The sequence below is a fragment of the Hypomesus nipponensis genome, chromosome 19, assembly GCF_054491055.1.
Source record: "Hypomesus nipponensis isolate SF chromosome 19, ASM5449105v1, whole genome shotgun sequence".
NCBI classification, from domain to species: Eukaryota; Metazoa; Chordata; class Actinopteri; order Osmeriformes; family Osmeridae; genus Hypomesus; species Hypomesus nipponensis.
Window position 1 is genome coordinate 12201029 of NC_140379.1, and position 18013 is coordinate 12219041.

At 43.6% G+C, this 18013-nt stretch overlaps 1 protein-coding gene across 1 annotated transcript in view; it reads right to left on the reverse strand.

Moving 5' to 3' along the window:
• Window positions 1-3472: 3472 nt before the first annotated feature.
• Window positions 3473-18013, reverse strand: part of LOC146247071 (OTU domain-containing protein 7A-like) — a 38218-nt gene continuing 23677 nt past the window's right edge. The window contains exons 8-13 of the mRNA XM_084682601.1: window positions 17493-17605; window positions 16269-16396; window positions 14524-14673; window positions 9067-9181; window positions 7787-7871; window positions 3473-7437 (exon numbers count right to left, since the gene is read on the reverse strand). Of these exons, the coding sequence (XP_084538727.1) occupies window positions 5770-7437; window positions 7787-7871; window positions 9067-9181; window positions 14524-14673; window positions 16269-16396; window positions 17493-17605 (2259 nt within the window). The 3' untranslated portion in view covers window positions 3473-5769. The remainder of the gene's footprint in view (window positions 7438-7786; window positions 7872-9066; window positions 9182-14523; window positions 14674-16268; window positions 16397-17492; window positions 17606-18013) is intronic.

Sequence of the window (18013 nt, forward strand, 5' to 3'; positions counted from 1 at the left end):
TTCTAGCCTCCAAAAGTATTTATTGTGGGTGGGGTCAAAACATTACAATTGAGTTACTTTTTTAGTCAATCTTTCTTGTCTGCATCACTATTACAGTAGAGTAGACTGTTCAAAAGTGTACACATTAGCCCTATGCAAGTATAGCCCTGGGGATATGTAGTGTCATTAATCTCTAAGTAAAGCACAATGTGCAGTTAGAACTGAAAGCTGAGAATTACATTCAACCTTTCTTGGTATATGTTGACCTGCGGATCAACTCCAGTGAGACTAGTTGGATAACTGTCTGTCAGTTCAGAAACATTATGTACAGTGGACTAAGTTCTTATCCATCAATGAGGGCCCCTGTAGTCCACATGGTAAGTCACATGATTACTTAAGCCCCCTCAAAGGAAAATATGTTGGAATGTATGGTCCTCTACCTTGTTGGTTTGGTTGTCTTGAACCCAGTCTGACCACATAGATGTACAAACACTAGTAGGTGCCAGCAGAAATATGTGACTTCTAGTTTGATTTAGCAGAAATGGATTCTGTCTTGCAACCTCTGTAGAATCACAATGTTTTTAGTGTTTGAGGGGGTCACCTTTTATTTGTAATATTTCACAATCCTATAGGTTTTTTCATTAGTTGGGTGCCCCTCATTACCTTTCTAACTTGGTTTATCTGTGCAATCAAAATATAAATGCCAAGTACAGGTCAAGCCAATGTATTTACTTAAACAATGTATATCACTGCTAGTTTCCTGTAGTGCAGTAATGATGTTGTGGCGTATCCCTCATCAATACATTAAAAGCTGCATTTGTTGTTGAAGTGTTGGAAATGTACAAGCCCAGAAATTATACACCAACAATTTAGTCTATGAATAATAATGTGTTACTCTTGTTGCTCTGCTGCATCTTTTTACTTAAAAAAAAAAAAACTTTGTTTACTTGTTTTTGCAGGATCTCCTTTACAAATCCCTCTAATATTGGATTGTTTATTGTCTGTTTATTTTAACAATTTTCCTTTTTAATGCATGCATTAAGTCTGGTAATAAATGTATTCATCAACATTTATTTGAAGTTTATTTTTGGGGATAATATTGCTAGAGGGCTGTTACCTTGTGTCACATTGGAGCATTCAAATTTAGGGCATGGCACACTGGCACATGGATGTCAGTCTTATGTACTAGTGCAGAGAAGGAACATACTGAGGCATGGCAACCTGCCAGTGTCACTGAAAGAACTCTCTGTGCTTGTGAAACTGCCATTTTTCTGCTGTCATTGCAGTTGGTCATACTGCATTTTACAGAAAATTATATTTAAAACTTATGGAGGATCTGAAGAGGATGCAACTGATATAAGCTGGAGCAATATATTACATATTATAGTGATTCAAAGTTCTATCTTTGTTCTTAAAACCTAACTGTGTGTGTGAGGGGGGGGGGGAGTTTAAATGCAAAATGGGGTATTGGAAAGTTGATGTGAGTCTTCATATTACAGCACAAATAAGTTGTTGTGACTGTTGTTTTAGCCCATGAAGCACTGAAGCAGCATTCACACCATCGCCCACGCATCGTCCGTCAGTCTCACACTTCCACTGCCACAGAATGTTCTGGCGAACTGAGTGCTGGGAACCAAAAGGCTGGCACTTAGGACACAACATCTCAAACTTCTACCAATAAAGTGTCTACAAATCAGGGAAAGCTATTTAAAAGCATGTATCAATATGGTGAAGACCATTGATCTGTAAATACCGTTGAAAGAATTCCAGCTTTACATGGAGTTGGTTCCAACCTGTAGCTAAATACACCTCTGTTTTGACTGTTACTGTAACCATTGCATTGTCTTTTTAAATTTTATACTGTGAACTAAGGACTGTTCATAAATGTACTAAGATGTGTAAGGGTGACGTGTACTCACTGTGGGCTGACAGTGACAGCACAAAGACATGAGGACAGAGAAGCATAAGGAACTGACACCATTTTCTCACGGCAGCGTTCACATGAGGACAAATGAGTCAACAGTATTCTACAAATCTCCCACGTCATTTTTCCACATTTCGAAACATTGTTTGGTGGTTTCACTTCATTGTATCAAGCTCCATTCTCCCTACTATCTTCTGTGTGACTTTAATTCCAGTCTATATGCTAATATATAGAACAGTGTGTACTGTAGGAGTGACAGTGTAGCATAGAAAACTGAGGGGTTTCATTAGGCTGCTTACTTGATGGTTGTGTTTGTGTGCACCACAGAATGAAATCCATTGTGTGGGGTTCCTGTTACAATTCTGTATTATTCTACTGCATTGAGGTCAGGAATGAGGGGTCAGATAAGTCAATAGGACGCCAGTCAGGTCAGAGAGCGGCTCAGTGAGCTCAATAGTATTTGTTCTTTGTATTCAATTCATTATGCAAAAGAAATTGCGTACCAGGAATAAAGAGCTATCGTGACTGAACTTCCTGTCCATGTGACCTTTTGGAAGAACTGGACTATGCAACCAAGCCAGCCAGAGTTAAACAAGATGTTGGGAAACATCCGTCAAAACACATTGTTATGCAACAAGCAAGGTCATTTGAGCTCATGGAGGAAACATTAAATTGAGTAGTTTGAACATTTAAAAGTAAGAGCAAAAGAGGTTTTCACAGAACAGGTCGGAGCAGAACTTAGGCTCGGGCAACAAACTTGAGGCATCAATTGTGTGTCACTGGCTATCGTCAGTTGTGGAACCTTTAACCTTAATTGCATGGCTCCAACATAAGTGGCTGCCTCACACGGTGGCTACAGTATTTAAATAATCGGCATAGCGCACTGTACGATGTTGCTGCTACTGCTGGTTTCTTGCTCGATTGCCATTTTCCCAACCTTTACCAATTCGTTTTTGTACTATTGTGCTTTGCATGTTGGTCGGGGGAGATTACTGTTTATTCCTTCTTTTGGCAATGTAGTGCTATTGCAGGGCTTGGGTCTACCCTCTTAAGCAGCGCCACCAACAACACCGCCTAATTTCTTTGTTACAAGAGAGTTAATTTGGTTCTTAAGTTAGAACTACAATATACTTCTTGATGTATGGTATACATATACACGTTCTGTGTGTACAGTGTGTGGAAGAGTTTGATTTATTAAATTTTGTTTTCCTTCCTGTAGTCAATTGGGTTCACATTGCAGTATTTCTTTTTGAGCATCAACTTTATAGTTCCCGTTTGCATGAGAAGCTGTGAAATCCCTGCTTAGTGTGGTTTGTTTGGCTGCCTGGGGGCCAATCCCTGGATGAAGCTTCCGCCACTTTGAAAGAAAGGAACAGAACTCCCGAAATTGATATCCGCACAGTGGGAAAGTAGAGTCAGCAAAGTCTGAAGTGGTAGAGTTACTGGGTTTATATCGAACATACTGGGACCACCACACACAACCACAACCATAGCTACTCAACATCTGTAAAACAGTGAAACATAAATAAAGAGACAGGTATAAATTATTATTTTTATTGTATTTTTCTTTTTTGATATGAACACGTACAATCCCATTGCTCATGGGCTATATGAACCACACACTATCTCTCACAAGGTAAGACAAACACTCAGGAATTCACCTCACACACTCACTGATATTGGCGCTAAAGCTTTTTTTAAATATCATAACAGTTCTTTCTTTAAATAAAGGGTTGAATTGTCCAATAATTTTGAAATGTCTCTATCGTTATTGCAATGTAGGGCAAACTAGGACAGTTATAACTATAATTTGGCTTCTTTGACATGTAACCTATATAAACATTGTACTGTAACACAGTTCATTGGAAACTATGTGTGGTCGTCTACCAACAACATAATACAAGGACAATTATTGCAAATGAAAGACCTTAAGATCGATACCAAACCATTAGGCAGCCCCTCAACTGGAAAACTCTGAGGTATTTCAGAGACACATACAGGCCCACGCACAGGCACACAGACACAGTCAGACAAACAAACACAAACACACACCTTGCCATTTCGGTTTACGGTCGACATACAGTATGTATAGGTTCAAGCACCGGCACTGCATATGCATATAATTTCACCATAGGTTGAGCTGAAGATATTATACCAGTTATGTGAGTTAGTCACACAAACAACTGCAGGGTTACTGTACACAGCATTCCAAAGGACTATCCATGGATTCAATGTGGAGACAATTGATCTAATACTCCCTACTATTATGTTTTCACTAAATAAGAAAGGACATCATAACGCTATGTTAGAAATCATTAGCTAACCACTGAATGTACAACATAGTACAAAGATATGTTGTGCTTAGAGATGAAGACATTTTAATACACCCTTATGTGAATCTCCTAATACACGATGCAACAGCAGCATGATTAATTTCCATTAACGTTTTAATGTTTAGTCAAACTTGATACAGTTACAGATCTGTGGAGCTTCCATGAGGGGTGATTATGCCTCTAGTCCTTCAAAATGCTAAGATATTTCGAAACCCGTTTAAACCCAATTTTTTTCATTACAAGATTAATCGAAACTAAAAACAACAATATAGGTGTAGTTCCTTGATCTGACATCTGATCAATTATTCAACTGCTCATCAGCTCATCTTCCTACAGAGTTATGTTTTTTTTCAAATGGCCGTGCACTTAAAGTAAGTTACCAAAGTGAAAACCGTGTCCATAAGAAAAAGCGCAAAATATTGCTTTATGGCATTTTGTGAAAATCATATAAAAATATTTTCAATATTTTACACTTTAGCCTTGGCTTGTAAATTCCCAATATTCTCACATTCTGTAGTCCATAGACAAAAACACACAAACTCTTTTAACAATATACTAATCACTTTTTTCAGGTCATTTTTGCTATGTACATTGTTATCTAATGTGCAAATAAAAAATGTAATTGTGTAAATCTCCCAAATGAATACAAAATCATATCTTACATTTAAATGGTGAGAGTCCATGAACCAGTCACATAAAAGGGTTACAAATTGCGGCACAGTATGTTCAGTTGAATGTTGAGCGTTAGAGGTTAACAACTTTGACCAGGAGAGATCCATTAAACTGTGAACATTTTACTTTTTAATGTGAAATAGTGCCTGTAAAAATATCAGTAACTTAATCCCTTGATTAATGATATTCGTAAAATAGAAAAAAAATAGAAAAAAGCAAGGTGTAGGCTATGTTTGAATTAAACCATTTCATGTTTTATTTCGCTGAACCCTGTAGTAATTAAAATCTACCATTGAAAAAGTGCATTACCAAGATGATTGAATTTTGCCGCGGGCATTCATATTCAGCCCTATTACAAGCTGTGCAACTGTTCTACTTGAGCAAATTAGTGCATAGACAACGGAATGTGGTCATGTTAATTTGACAACAGGCTACTTATTGCTCCAAAAAGTGCTTTGTCACATTTAGTACTTCGACAAGCAAATGTGAGATATTATTTAAAGAATTTTAGTTGGAAAATGATTATGTATCACTGTCATCTTCAATATTCACAAGAATGGCTTCTGACAAAAAAAAACACAGACTTGTACCACACATTGAAGATTTTAAACAGATATAATGTCTTGGCCAAAGTTGTTAACTATTCCAAAACACTGCTTCTCATCAAGTAATTGTGTCATTGTACAGTAACCGACACTGAGACAGAAGTGACAGGTATCAAGACTCTTTTCTAAATAGAGGCCAGTTCTACTCTTTTTCATTACCCTATGTTAACTGTCTGGTACCTTCCAAATATGGCCATTGCTCTTGCCATAAGACCAGCACAGCTAATACCAACTCTGGCTGACAGGTGGGCATGGGCTATCCAGGTCTGTGCGACTTGCCTTCCCTCTCTCTACGTTTCAGCTCCTCTTTGAAGCAGTAGGAGCAGTAGTTCTCTGTCTCAGGCCTGCCGTAGAAGGAGCAGTTTTCCCTCCTGCACCTCCTCTGCTGGCTGCAGTACATGGTGCCACTCCGGCCTCTGGGCTTGTCCGTGCTCCCCCAGGTCTGAGGCGAGTCAGCGTCGGCATACTCTAAGCAGTCTCGGATATCATTGGCATTGAAGCCGTTTGTGTATGTGTGGGACTTGTGCTCCCCTGCCATGTTGTAGGGCTCGGCGGAGGTGGGGTTGTTGTTGTTGTTGACAGTGCGGACGCCAGACAGGCGTGCTGGGGAGTAGCTTTGGGAGGACAGAGAACGGTTCTGCTGGGGGTAGGTGGCACAGGTTTTCAGGGTGCCCACCATTGGCCGGTAGGGTTCCTCCTGGAAGCTATGCGGGGCCGTGTTGCCTTCACGTAGGTGGATGATGCTGGAGCGCTGGATGGGTGGGGTGTGGCTATAGTGGGCCGACACCGGGACGGGGGGCGTCACACATGCTGCCCCGCTCCTCCTGCTGCTGGGGGAACTGTGAGGGGAGGGGCTGTGGCGGCCATGCATCCTGAGGGCGACTTGTGGGGGGATGTGGGAGGTGTGGCTTTGGTGGTGGTGCCTGGCTGGGGAGCAGCCGTCCTGGGGGGTGGGGGCTGGTGGCGGCGGGATGGGCGGAGGGGTTGGAGTGGAGTTCCTCTCTGTCCTGTCGACTCTGTCCGTCACCCTCTCCCTGTGGGGGGCGCTCTCCTGCTCCGGCTTCCTCAGAGAAGCCGCTGAGGAGGCGCTGGGCCCGTTGGTGGTGGTCGCCGCCGGTTTCTTCTCCATCTCCTTCCTCTTGGTCTCCTGCTCCTGGCTGAAGCGCTCCTGGGCGCTGCTCAGGTAGAAGCTGATCATCTCCTCATGGAACTGGTGCCGATGGCTGGTCAGCAGCAGGCCCGCAAAGATGAACTTGCGCTCCCCTTGCATGGCCGCCCGTAAGATGTTCAAGCTCAGTTTCACATCGGTGCTGTACTTCCAGTGTTCTGTCAGAGCCTTGTCCCCCACCAGCCTGGCCAGGAGGCTCCCCCGGTCTCTCTCCACCAGGGGAGACGGCATCCCAGGGAGCCTCTCCGTGGGCGAGGGACTCATGGTCTTCTCTGAGGAGGATGAGGTGCTGGCCGACTGCCCCGACTCCTCCTTCCCTATGCCTCCGTCCTTCCTTGCCTTCCCTTCTTTCTTACTCTTGCTCTTCTCCCCGCTCTCCACCCCATTGCTGCTCCCGTTCCTCCCAGTGCCTGTGGAGTTGGACCGGTTGATTTTGCCATGCACCAGCCCCCCCAAACCCCCCATGTTCTTCTTCAGCTTGATGCCCAGGGTCTTACTGAAGCTGCCCAGTTTGTTTGCCACAGAGTCCGTTCTGGTTTTGTCTTTATCCTTCCTCTGCTGCCCTGGCGGCTGCCTCTCGGTCTTTTCCTTTTGCTCCCCTCCTCGCTCCTTGTCCTTACTGGAGGAGATTGCCTTTCCATTGTTGATATTGGAGTTGCTGCATACAGACTCGCGGTCAGAGTCCATGGAATCGGCCAGGGACTGTACGTCCTCGCCCGCAGACGCCGTTGGAGACTCCGGCATGGCCAGGGGAGCCTAACGGGAAAAGGGGAGAGTGGATATAGCAGAGAACGTAAAGACCTTAGCAACAGCTCATGAAAGTGTAAGAGGCTCCTCAAGGCTGACTCAGCATGTAAGAATAGCCGGCTAATAACTAGTAATGTTCTCTTTTCTTTCCAATTTGCATTAGCCTCACAGCTGGTTCTTATAGGCTAGAGAAACAAGAGGATGCCACATAATAGTATATTTTTACATCTTTCAACATTCATGCCTATTTTGCTTTGTACAAACAAACCACATAATACAATATTCTGAATGTGATATTCAGCTTGTTTACTGTGTTGAGCTTTCATTTTTATTAATGAAGTGAAATGTTAAACGTTACCCTTGTTTCAGAAGGTATCCGAACCCATGTTACATTCATGTAGTTGTGCAGGAGGTTCAATTTGGCTTCCAGAGACAGGATTAAACTAAAGAAAAATAAGAAAAAAATCAAGCGAAATAGCACTGTACAGAAACAAAAGTGTTTATTTGGTCTGGAATAAATTGGAATCCTTATTTGAACAGGAAATGGATACGGTTATTTTCATATTGGCGAATGATCCCTTGCCAAAGAGCCCAGCTGTTTCAAAGCCGCTTAACCTTAAAAGACCTCACAACTTCATAGCATTATTATGAACCCTTTCAACATCGCTACATTGTTACCGTCACAAATCACCATTAGTCAGCTATTTAATGTGACGTGATGTACCCCCTATACACCTCACCTAACCTTAAAGACATGATCTGAAGCTCAGAAGTTACTGCTTTGGAATGCTTATCGTTACTCGTGTCCTGTCTTGTATCCTGTCCAAACAAACAGGCTTCATGTGTGTCTGATAGATAGTCCAGAAATGTCTCTATGTCGGGTGTTGAGTTCATATCTTCTAAATTAGAGCGAATCTCCTTTCCCTCATTTTGTGTTTACCTTCTTCCCAGTGGGCAGAAACTCAGGCTTTATAAGATAGCCAAGACTTACAGGCGTTCTGAGCACAGTCCTGCCCCTCCCTTCTCTTCACACCACCACCGCAAGCCCTGGGGCTCCTCTCCCCTCTCCTTCCATTCCCTGCTCTTTGTGACTCAGTCTCTCATTTTTCTCTATTTTTATCCTGTCTCTCTTTTGCTGTCTCTTCTTATCTCCCTCTTTCTATACCCTATGCAAATCAGTATTTGTATTTTTTCTTAAACACTTTTTCCCTTCCCTCCTTACACAGTACATCGACTATCTTTTTCTCCTTCCGTCCTCGATGAAACTCTCTCTCTCTTTGTCTCTCTCTCTGTCTCAAGTTTTTAACTGATCTTTTCCATACGTAACACTTCCCCAGGCCTCTTTTCCCCTTGTCTTCTCCATGAAATATGACTCAATCTTTCTCCTCTCTTTCCCTCTCCCTTCTCTTCCTCTTTTCCTGAGCTGCTGAGGGGAGACAGCACAAAGAGACCGGGGGAGGTACCACTGTGCTCCTACTCTCTTTGTTCCTGGCTCTGTGGGGGTCGGTGTTGTCAAGCTCGGCCCCTGGGAGGTCATAGGCCCGGGGGCCCACCTATGTATCATGGAGGAGGAAGAGAAGGAGGAGGTGGAGGAGAAGGAGGACATGGAGGAAAAGGCTTGTCGCGACGCTAACGTACGTGGCTAGCTTGGTGTTGTCATTGTCGTCTCTGACCCACTCCCAGTCCTTCCCGGGATCGGTGGCGAAGTGGAGAGAAAGCAGCTTGTGTTCTGAGTCGGTGAGCGGGATCACAGCTGGAAAGACAGAAAGCACATTGGCCAGGTTGGATCAGAGGCAGTTCGAATCTACGTTAACCTGGAGGGCGACTCTGACTTCCATCTCATTCGCACATGAATCCCCAGAGGCAGTAACTCAGTAATCCCACACTGTGACTATCATATAAAGTTTCAGTACCTAAAGCAGGTTATTAATTATGTTCTTGACACAGGCCTCATTTGGACACTTCTCACGCACTCTTAGTAAAAGGTATTCTCTGCCTCACACTCTCTACTTTCCCAAACTTCCAGTCACCCTGAAACCAGTGGGATAAACGTTTCGACAGTTATGAAATGACTCCATTGAATTTAAAAAGTGAGTAAGTGTTGTGTGGGCGTTGACACTGTAACAACATAGTGTCAGGGAGATCTGTGACTCAGTGTCTTATTGTTGCAGTTGACGCGAGGCTACAGTCTGCTGCCTTTTAATGTTAAATACTTTTTTTCATGCCTTAACACTTTGAAGCTCTAAAATGATACCTAGCACTTTCAGCCATTGTCATAAATTCTACAACTAGTTTGATCCAAAAAGATACTGTAGGAGGAAACCAACAGTTTAAATATAAAAACATGCCTCAAACAGGTTCACTTGTTATCTAAGAGTCCCTGCATCCGTAATTAAGGATAAACTAAAGGCCTGAACTTGTTATTCCTGCTGTGCATTTTGAACATTCTATCTCCCTTATTAAATGTTATGAGAAACTGCCAGTAAACCATGGCCTGGCGTGTGTGTTTTCCGTTCTATTCTCCCACCAGTCCTCTCCTTTGTTTGGGGGTAATGTATGTGACTGGAGCTAGGAAACGTATGCTCTCTACAGTAGCTTGTTGAAATAGAGGATTTTCCTGTCTGCGCTGTCAGACTATCCTCATTTGACATTTAGCTAGCCAGCCAAGACGCTCAGAATGTTCTGCATCCTGTGTGTGTGGGAGTGTTTGCTTTTGAGTATATGTGCGTGTGGGTTGATTTGTATGGGTTCCTTTGTTTAGGATTGTCTGTTGTGTACTGTAAGGGTGGTTGAATGTTCGTATGTTTCTTTGTTTGCATGTGTGGTGTTCAGCTCATGTATGTGTAACTGTGTGAGTGCATTTTGAGAGATTGTGTTTATGTGTGGTCTATGTTTCTATCTCCTGTGTGTGTGTCACACTCACATGTTTTTGTGTTACAGTGTGTATGTGTGTGCAAGTGCGTGGATTACAGTGAATTTCAGATGCGTTGTGGTGTGGGAGGATTCCTCCAGAGACGCCGTCCTGTTGTTGACTCCACAGACTGTTTAATTAGTTGGACGCCATGACACCAGTGCTGTAAAATGGAGTCCTCGTGGCCTACTAAACAGCATTCACAAAACCATACAAAACTGAATCCATTGCTTGTGTCAGATTCTGTCTGAAACTGCCACTTAAATGTCTTTCTTTAAGACTGAAATATCTTTATCTGATTCACTTTTTGGAAAAAGTGGAAAAGTCAGTTGATAAAAAGAAAAGTCTGCTATCCATTGTGCACCTCAGCTAATCAACTTTTTTCATGAAGTAATTTAGGAGTGTTAGTCATTTAGGTAAATAGAGGGCTAAACGAAAATATCAAGGACTCAACACCAGTTGGAGCTAACTCTTGGAGCTCCTGTTACTGAGTGATTTATGCCAGTCCGGACAAGTTTAAAGTCATAACCCTACCGACAGCTCAGAGTTATGGCCATCTCTCGTGCCACGCAAAAGAACAGGCTGTGCACCTGTTTGGTGTGTAAATAACCAGCCAGTAATGTGACTCAGACACAAGCACACACATGCACACATTTCATTCATTTGCAAATTGTAGGCAGAAACACATATGCACCGCACACCCGCACACACGTACAAACAAACAACACTCACACCACACACATAGACAGACATACACAAACACCCCCCCTCACACACACACACATAGACAGACATACACAAACACCCCCCCCCCCTCCACACACACACACACACACAAAGCTTCTCACCCACTCAAAATAACCATGATGAGAGGGAGAGGTTTCAGTAAAGCAATCATAGGAGTGGTTTCACTGGGCTCCTTCCAGTGGGGAAGATAAACCCGGAGATTCTGTGAACAATGCACCAGAGAGTGTGTCATACAGCAAGCAGCTGTGGGAGCTAAGAGAGAGAGAGTGTCTGTGTGTGTTTGACCCCATAAAGCAGGAGCATTCGTGAGACAAGCCTTGGGCAGGTGTGTCAACAACACAGAGGCAGTTACAGCAGAGGGGAGGGTATTGTAAGGTAAGGTACTGGAAGGATTAGTATTATTTAGTTCCTTTGTGGGAACCCAGGACCCATAGAATCTGTCCTGGGTTGACCTCCCGCCTGTCCATTACCTTCTGTCGCTTCTTCAGTACCGCTCAACAGCTATCTGAACCGATGACAGCCTTTGTCAGTTGTCAGTTGGTGATGTTTTAAACCCAATTTATTTGTAATGATTTGAGGAAGTACAGAAAGGGGTCGGTGGGAACAAGGATATGAGTGATGAGATCTGAGCATCAATCTGAGCTGCACACACGCATATACACACTGATCCAGACCTACAATGTGGCTGACAGAACACCCTGCACCGGCCATCTAGGAACACCCCACAGATCTCCCCTCTTCATTGTGCTAAATGAGCGGTGAGGGAGCTAAAGTAGAAACTCGATCTACTTCTATGAACCAGGCCGCTGAACACAAAATGGACGTCCCTACTCCCTAGTATGTTTCAGCTTTCAAATTAAGTATTTCAATTCGGACCACCTGTAAGGCAATAAGATTCTGTGCTGAAGGCAAAGTCAAACTCTTCTGGTAGACGAGCAAGGCTGAGCTGAATTGGATAGTTCACAAGTTTCAGTAGCTTGCTTGTGTGAAGAAGGTATATTCCAATCTCTCCCTACACAACAGCTTTACGCAGGCAGGCCTGCCCCCTAGTGGATAACATGACTGAAAGGAGGTAGATGTAAGGGAGGTTCGGAAGAAGAACACACCACGACTTTCATCTGCCACCTTGAAAAATACACTTGATGACCATCAGTCAAACACATCAATTACAGACCTGATTTCCACTGGCTAAGCACAACATATGCCTGAGAGACCAGTCAATAAGATACCTGAAACACACCAATGGTAGACGTATCGCTTGTGTGTGTCTCCTCTTGTGGCCCTCCCCATCCTCACCTACTCTACTTTTCAGCTCCTCATAGTGATGTCCAGGCAGCTCAGGAGGATCCAGCTGTGCTCAGGAGGATTCGGCTGTGCTCAGGAGGATCTGGCTGTGCTCAGGCCCCAGGACTCACCCACCACACCCACAGTCGTCTGCCTGGATTCCTCATTCATTCATTCATTCATTCATCTATGCATTATGATTCCTTCAAGTGTAACTACACAACTTATTTTGTTGCTGGTGGCATTTTGAACTTGTATAGACATAGATATGGATACAAGAAAGGATAAAAACAAATAATTGAATAGAAATAAGGTATTGTAATTGATGTCAAGCTGTACCTATTTTCTCTCCTATCCTTGGATGAAAATTCTGCATTTTAAGCAGGTTTAGGGATAAAATGGACACATTCATTGGAGAAACCGGGTGGAAATGCTGATTAAGCCAACTAAAACCAGGAAATGTTAAAATATTAAGAGAATTCTAAATATAACGTTTAAGGTTTACATTCACTGCCTGCTGAGCTAATATTTGTTTAACCACAGCATTAAAGAAGCATATAAAACTGTCAAAGACAGAATATTTGCTATAAATACTTTTGAAAACTGCATGTTCCCTGTGAGTGTATTATATGTATATTCCCTGTGCGTGTCAACTTTGAAGAGATCTATTTATATTTTTATAGATAACAATACTTCCTGAGTAATTCAGCTCTCTTTCAAACTGTCCTTCCCTCTGTCTCTCTTTTCCTCCTCAATCCCCCCTCTCTTGTGCACCCCCCTCCCTCCCCTCACACGCACACACACACAAAAACATGGAACCAGGAAGTCAAAACTGGGCCAGGTTCCAGGCTATCTGGCGTGTGTGTCCGTGCAGCTGTCTGGCAGGGGAGGGTGAATGGGGCCAGTCAGGATAAAAAATAGCCCGTGGTATGAGGCTGTGGAGGCCCCTGGCCCAGATGTGGTCAGCCTTGGCTGTCTGGCTGCCCTCAGCTCTGATTAGCTTTGGCATGGCACTGGGCACCGTGTGTGTGTATGTGTATGTGTGTGTGAGTATGTGTGCACATGTGCGTGTACTTGTTATTTTGAGTTTTTGGGCGTCGGAGAAATCTGTGTGTGGGTGTGTGTATGCATGTGTTTATGTGTGTGGGTGTGTGTATGCATGTGTTTATGGGTGTGGTGTTTGTGTGTGAGTTTGCCAGACGGGTACCAGCCCTCTCCACAGCCCACAGGGGGCAGACTAACACAGGAGCTCTCAAACCATGACTGCAGTGAGATCACATGCTTCATTCACCATAACACTTCTGTCTGTCTGTCTGTCTGTCTGTGTGTGTGTGTGTCTGACTGTGTGTCTGACTGTCTGTCTGTCTGTCTGTCTGTCTGTCTGTCTGTCTGTATGTATGTATGTATGTATATCTGTCCGTCAGCTAAACCCAATTATTACAAACAGACCGTAAACATACAGTGCACTTAAGTTCCTCCTTCCAAAAATCATAACAGTAGATATAGTATAACCTTAATACTTCTGTGGTCTTAGCTAACCATGCCACCCAGGCAGATCAGTCTGGACACTGGCCCATGGTCAACATCTGGTGGTTCCTGGGGTACATCTAGTGCCCAGTCAGCAAGTTAGTCTCTCTAATCTGTGTGTGCGTGTTTGTGTGAGTGTGTGCAATCCACTGTCTCTATGATAGCAACAGACAAACAGGCTTACCGGTGAGTCAGGTCAGACAGCCCTTTTTCACAAGCTGCCTGAGTATAGCTCTAAACAGTATGAGGTCAGTCACAAAGCTAGTTCATACAAATAGAATGACACGTAACTAACTACCACTATTTAGCTGAGATTCATTATACCTACTCTAGTTTTCCCTCTGTCTTGTTTAGTTTCACTGATTGGAAACCTGATGTATGGTCCTTACACCTGGATCTCCATCTGTTCTCCAAAACATTCAAAGAAGGAACCACATAAAAAAACACCTTGTCAATTTCCTGTAGTATATCTATACAGTTAGTCTATTCTACTAAACTGATACTGATGTCGATGCCACCAACCTGACAACCCTGAGCCTATCCACCAAAACAAGCAACTTTGTGACATCATAGCAAACCAGAACAGTCCACAGCACAAACAACCCAACCTGACAACCCAAGCCTACCTTGTTCTCTGTGCTGGTCCTTCTGCTCCATGGAGACCAGGGCAGAGAAGTGGGCCTGATCGTAGGCCAACACCAGGGGAGAACAGTGGCAGCGGTTGGGAGGCACCTCCAGGGGCAGGTACAACCCTCCAAAAGGGATCGGAGCAAACGCTGGAATACAGAGAGATCGAGAGAGTTTGAGTGACATAGACATTATGGGGAAAGATGGTTTGGTAACATTTGAGTTTACTGAAGAGCGTGCTGTATAAAGCTACAGTGTTACAGTTATTGGTAGCTACCTCTCACTGTGTTTACCAGCTTTGAGAACAAGCACTGTTGTCCTTCAGAAGTTTCTGTTGTTGGTGCTCTATTACAATTGACCAGCCAGTTATGTCTTTAAGTATGCAGGCTATGTAATGTAGCAGTAAACCAATACCTTTGTTATTAATTTCATGGTTAAGGTATATCATTTAAAGGGAGATTGATACACATTTAAGGCCAAGATGCAAATACCAAGGTTAGGATTCTGTCCTTTTCATTTATTTTACTGTGCCTATTGATTTCTGAAAATCTCGAAAGTATGGGAGACTGTGTGTGTGTGATTGTGAAGAGGGAGACTTAGCTGTGTGTGTCGGGTGCAACAATGCAATTAAAGCTTCAAGAGTTCAGCGTCTTCCCTCTGCCCCCAAAAGGCCTCACAGGCAGGCCTGAGTCAGGGGCTGACTTTTAAACCATTAGTTCTATCGAATACGCTTGAGCTGTCCACTTCAAACAAGCCAGCGGCATGTCAGATGGCTTGTTATGTGCTGAAATCCCATCATGCACTGCACTTTAGAAGAGGGCAATAACCCGCTGTGACCATGTGTGTGTGCGTGCACGCGTGACTTTGTGTTTGTGCTTATGCACTCGTGTGCAAATGTGTGCATTTCCTTGTGTGTGTGTTCAAAAGTCAGGGGCCATGGCATCTTCAGAGACAATGAACTCTGGAGTTAATGAGACCTCTGGAGGACTGGAAGGATGGAGGGAGGTGTGCTCAGTGTTTTATTTTCCGAACTGCTCTTACAAACTTAGGGTTGCATCATGGGTTAAAAGATGGCTATTTAACTGCTTGATTACCCGTATACCAACATATATTTGAATTCTGTTTTAGCTAAGCATTTTAGTAGAGACACAATCCCACAGAAATAACTTAGGGAATACATGACTAATAACAGAAAATGATTCAAAGTGATTTGAAGTAATTATGCCCATGGGCACTTTTGTCCAACACTTTTAACTGGAATCATTAAGTATGACTTCCATATGAGTCACACTAATCATTGTGTGTGTGTGTGTGCTTTTGGAAGTGTGGTATTTCTGTGTGAGTTTGCCAGTCAGGTGCCTGTGATAACCCCTTTGTGTGTGTGTGTGTGTGATAGAGAGACAATGAAAGAGTATGAGGGTAAGAGAGAGAGAGAGAGCAAAAAGGGAATGTGTGTGAGAGAGATATATCAAGAGAGTGATAAAGTACATACAATTTCTTTGAAAAGTTATTTTGTAAGCCCTTAGAGCGGATGTGGACAAATATATTACGTATTGCAAGCATTGTGCACACATGGTTTTTGTCAATATTTGTCAATATTTGTTTCTAGTCCAAGTATTCCATGCATCCAGAGAATGTCTGCTTAATGAATGAATGGCAAATGTGACGTGTTTATTTGTAATGTTTGCATGTGCGTATGTGTGTGCGTGCTTGTGTGGGCATCTGACCCCGCAGACTAGCATACCGTCTCCCCCTGAGTCTCGGAGCATGGTGTCGGCCACCACCACGATGGGCCTGCGCAGCACGTGGGCCAGGACAAACACGTGGAACTCCTCCAGGCTCTCGTACACTGGGTCCTCAGAGTTGTCCACCCTTGAGACACAGGTCCAAGTCAGACAGCTGTACTATGTTGAGTGCTACTGGGACAGGTGGCCTTTACACACTATATATTTGGGGGCAAAGTGTGCCAATAGTGAGTAGAGAGTAGAGCAGTTCTTTACTGATCTGAGGAGGGAAGACTGTTACAGCCGCATAGACAGGAAACAATATAAAATGACAGTACATACTACAAAATATACAAAGTAACTGTGAAGGCTGATTTGCTATCTATTTTCCCCTCTTTGCATTTCTAGACAATGACACACACTGGCACAAACACACACAAACACATGCACACATTGGCACATTCTTTTCTCGCAGATGTGGTACGGTATGTTGTAATGCTGTGCCTAGTCGCTGCATCATGGCTGAAACAAAGGCAAAGTGTGTCTGATATAGTGCTGTGTCTGTTAGCAGCGCTAACCTTTGCATAGTTAGCTAAGCTTGGCTTGCTCTCACCCATGACTGCTAAACAAAGCGCTCCTCACAAATTGCAGTGTGTGGCTAATTAATGCTAACCGGGTCCCTTTATTTATGGGACCTTTTCTACTATGGAACCTATGGGCTCAATGAGACAAGAACCACACAGTCAAGGGAACACAACCAGAACACAATATTTGGGATTACAGGTAAACATTTTGAAGTCTTTATATCCATAAAACACATATGTGCGAACATGCTACGGTCAAATATTGATTCTCTCTGTGGCAACTGCTTTTACTGTGACACTGGGCTTGTGGCTGAAATGATAGACTTGCAATGTGGCACACTTATACATCTGTACAATAACTGAGTTTGTGTCATGACATGCCACTTTAGGTCCAGAGCTGTTTACGTAAGGGCTTAGTCTGTGGTAGCATTAGCGTTAAAAGGTCAAATCTCACAAGGGTCTGTGGCCTACACAATCAGGGTTTAATGGTGACATCAACCAAAACTCAGATTTGAACACAGTTACAACTCAACAGCAAATAAATAAACATGGGTTTTGTATTTATTTGAGTATATATATATATATATTAGTATTTATTTTTGCACGTGGATGTGCATGTGTGTGTGTGCACATGATTGTGTGGATGTGTGTCAGCCTTACCCTCCAGTAGTGTTGTTGTTCTTGCTGTTGTGTGTCCGGGGCTCGCTGGAGGCCAGCTTGAGCAGCTCGTTCCACTCTCTCTCCCACTCCTCCTCCGTGTACACCAGCCCCGACTGGGGAGAGAGACGCCACAAAGTTACACTCACACAAACATACGCTCATACACACATGCATACACAAATAAACACACACACAGTATACTGTACTGATATTAGTGAAAACACAACTTATTCAGATGCAACACTTGAGGGTAGTGAGGTGACAGTGGGACTGTGTATCCCAACAGGCCTAGTGGGGGTGGGGAACAGGAGGGAAGAGGGGGCAGGAGGGACATTACTGACGTCAGAGCTACTGGTCTAGCCTGCCTGAGGGGTGATGGGGTGGCAGGCGGCAGGGGCTCATTTTACAATTGCACAGCTGGACTGTGTGTGTGTGTGTGCTTTTGGTTGTGTGTTTGGAGGGTGGGGTGTTTGGGCCCGCTTATGACTTAATCTGTCTAGTTTCTGCTCCTCCTAAGGCAC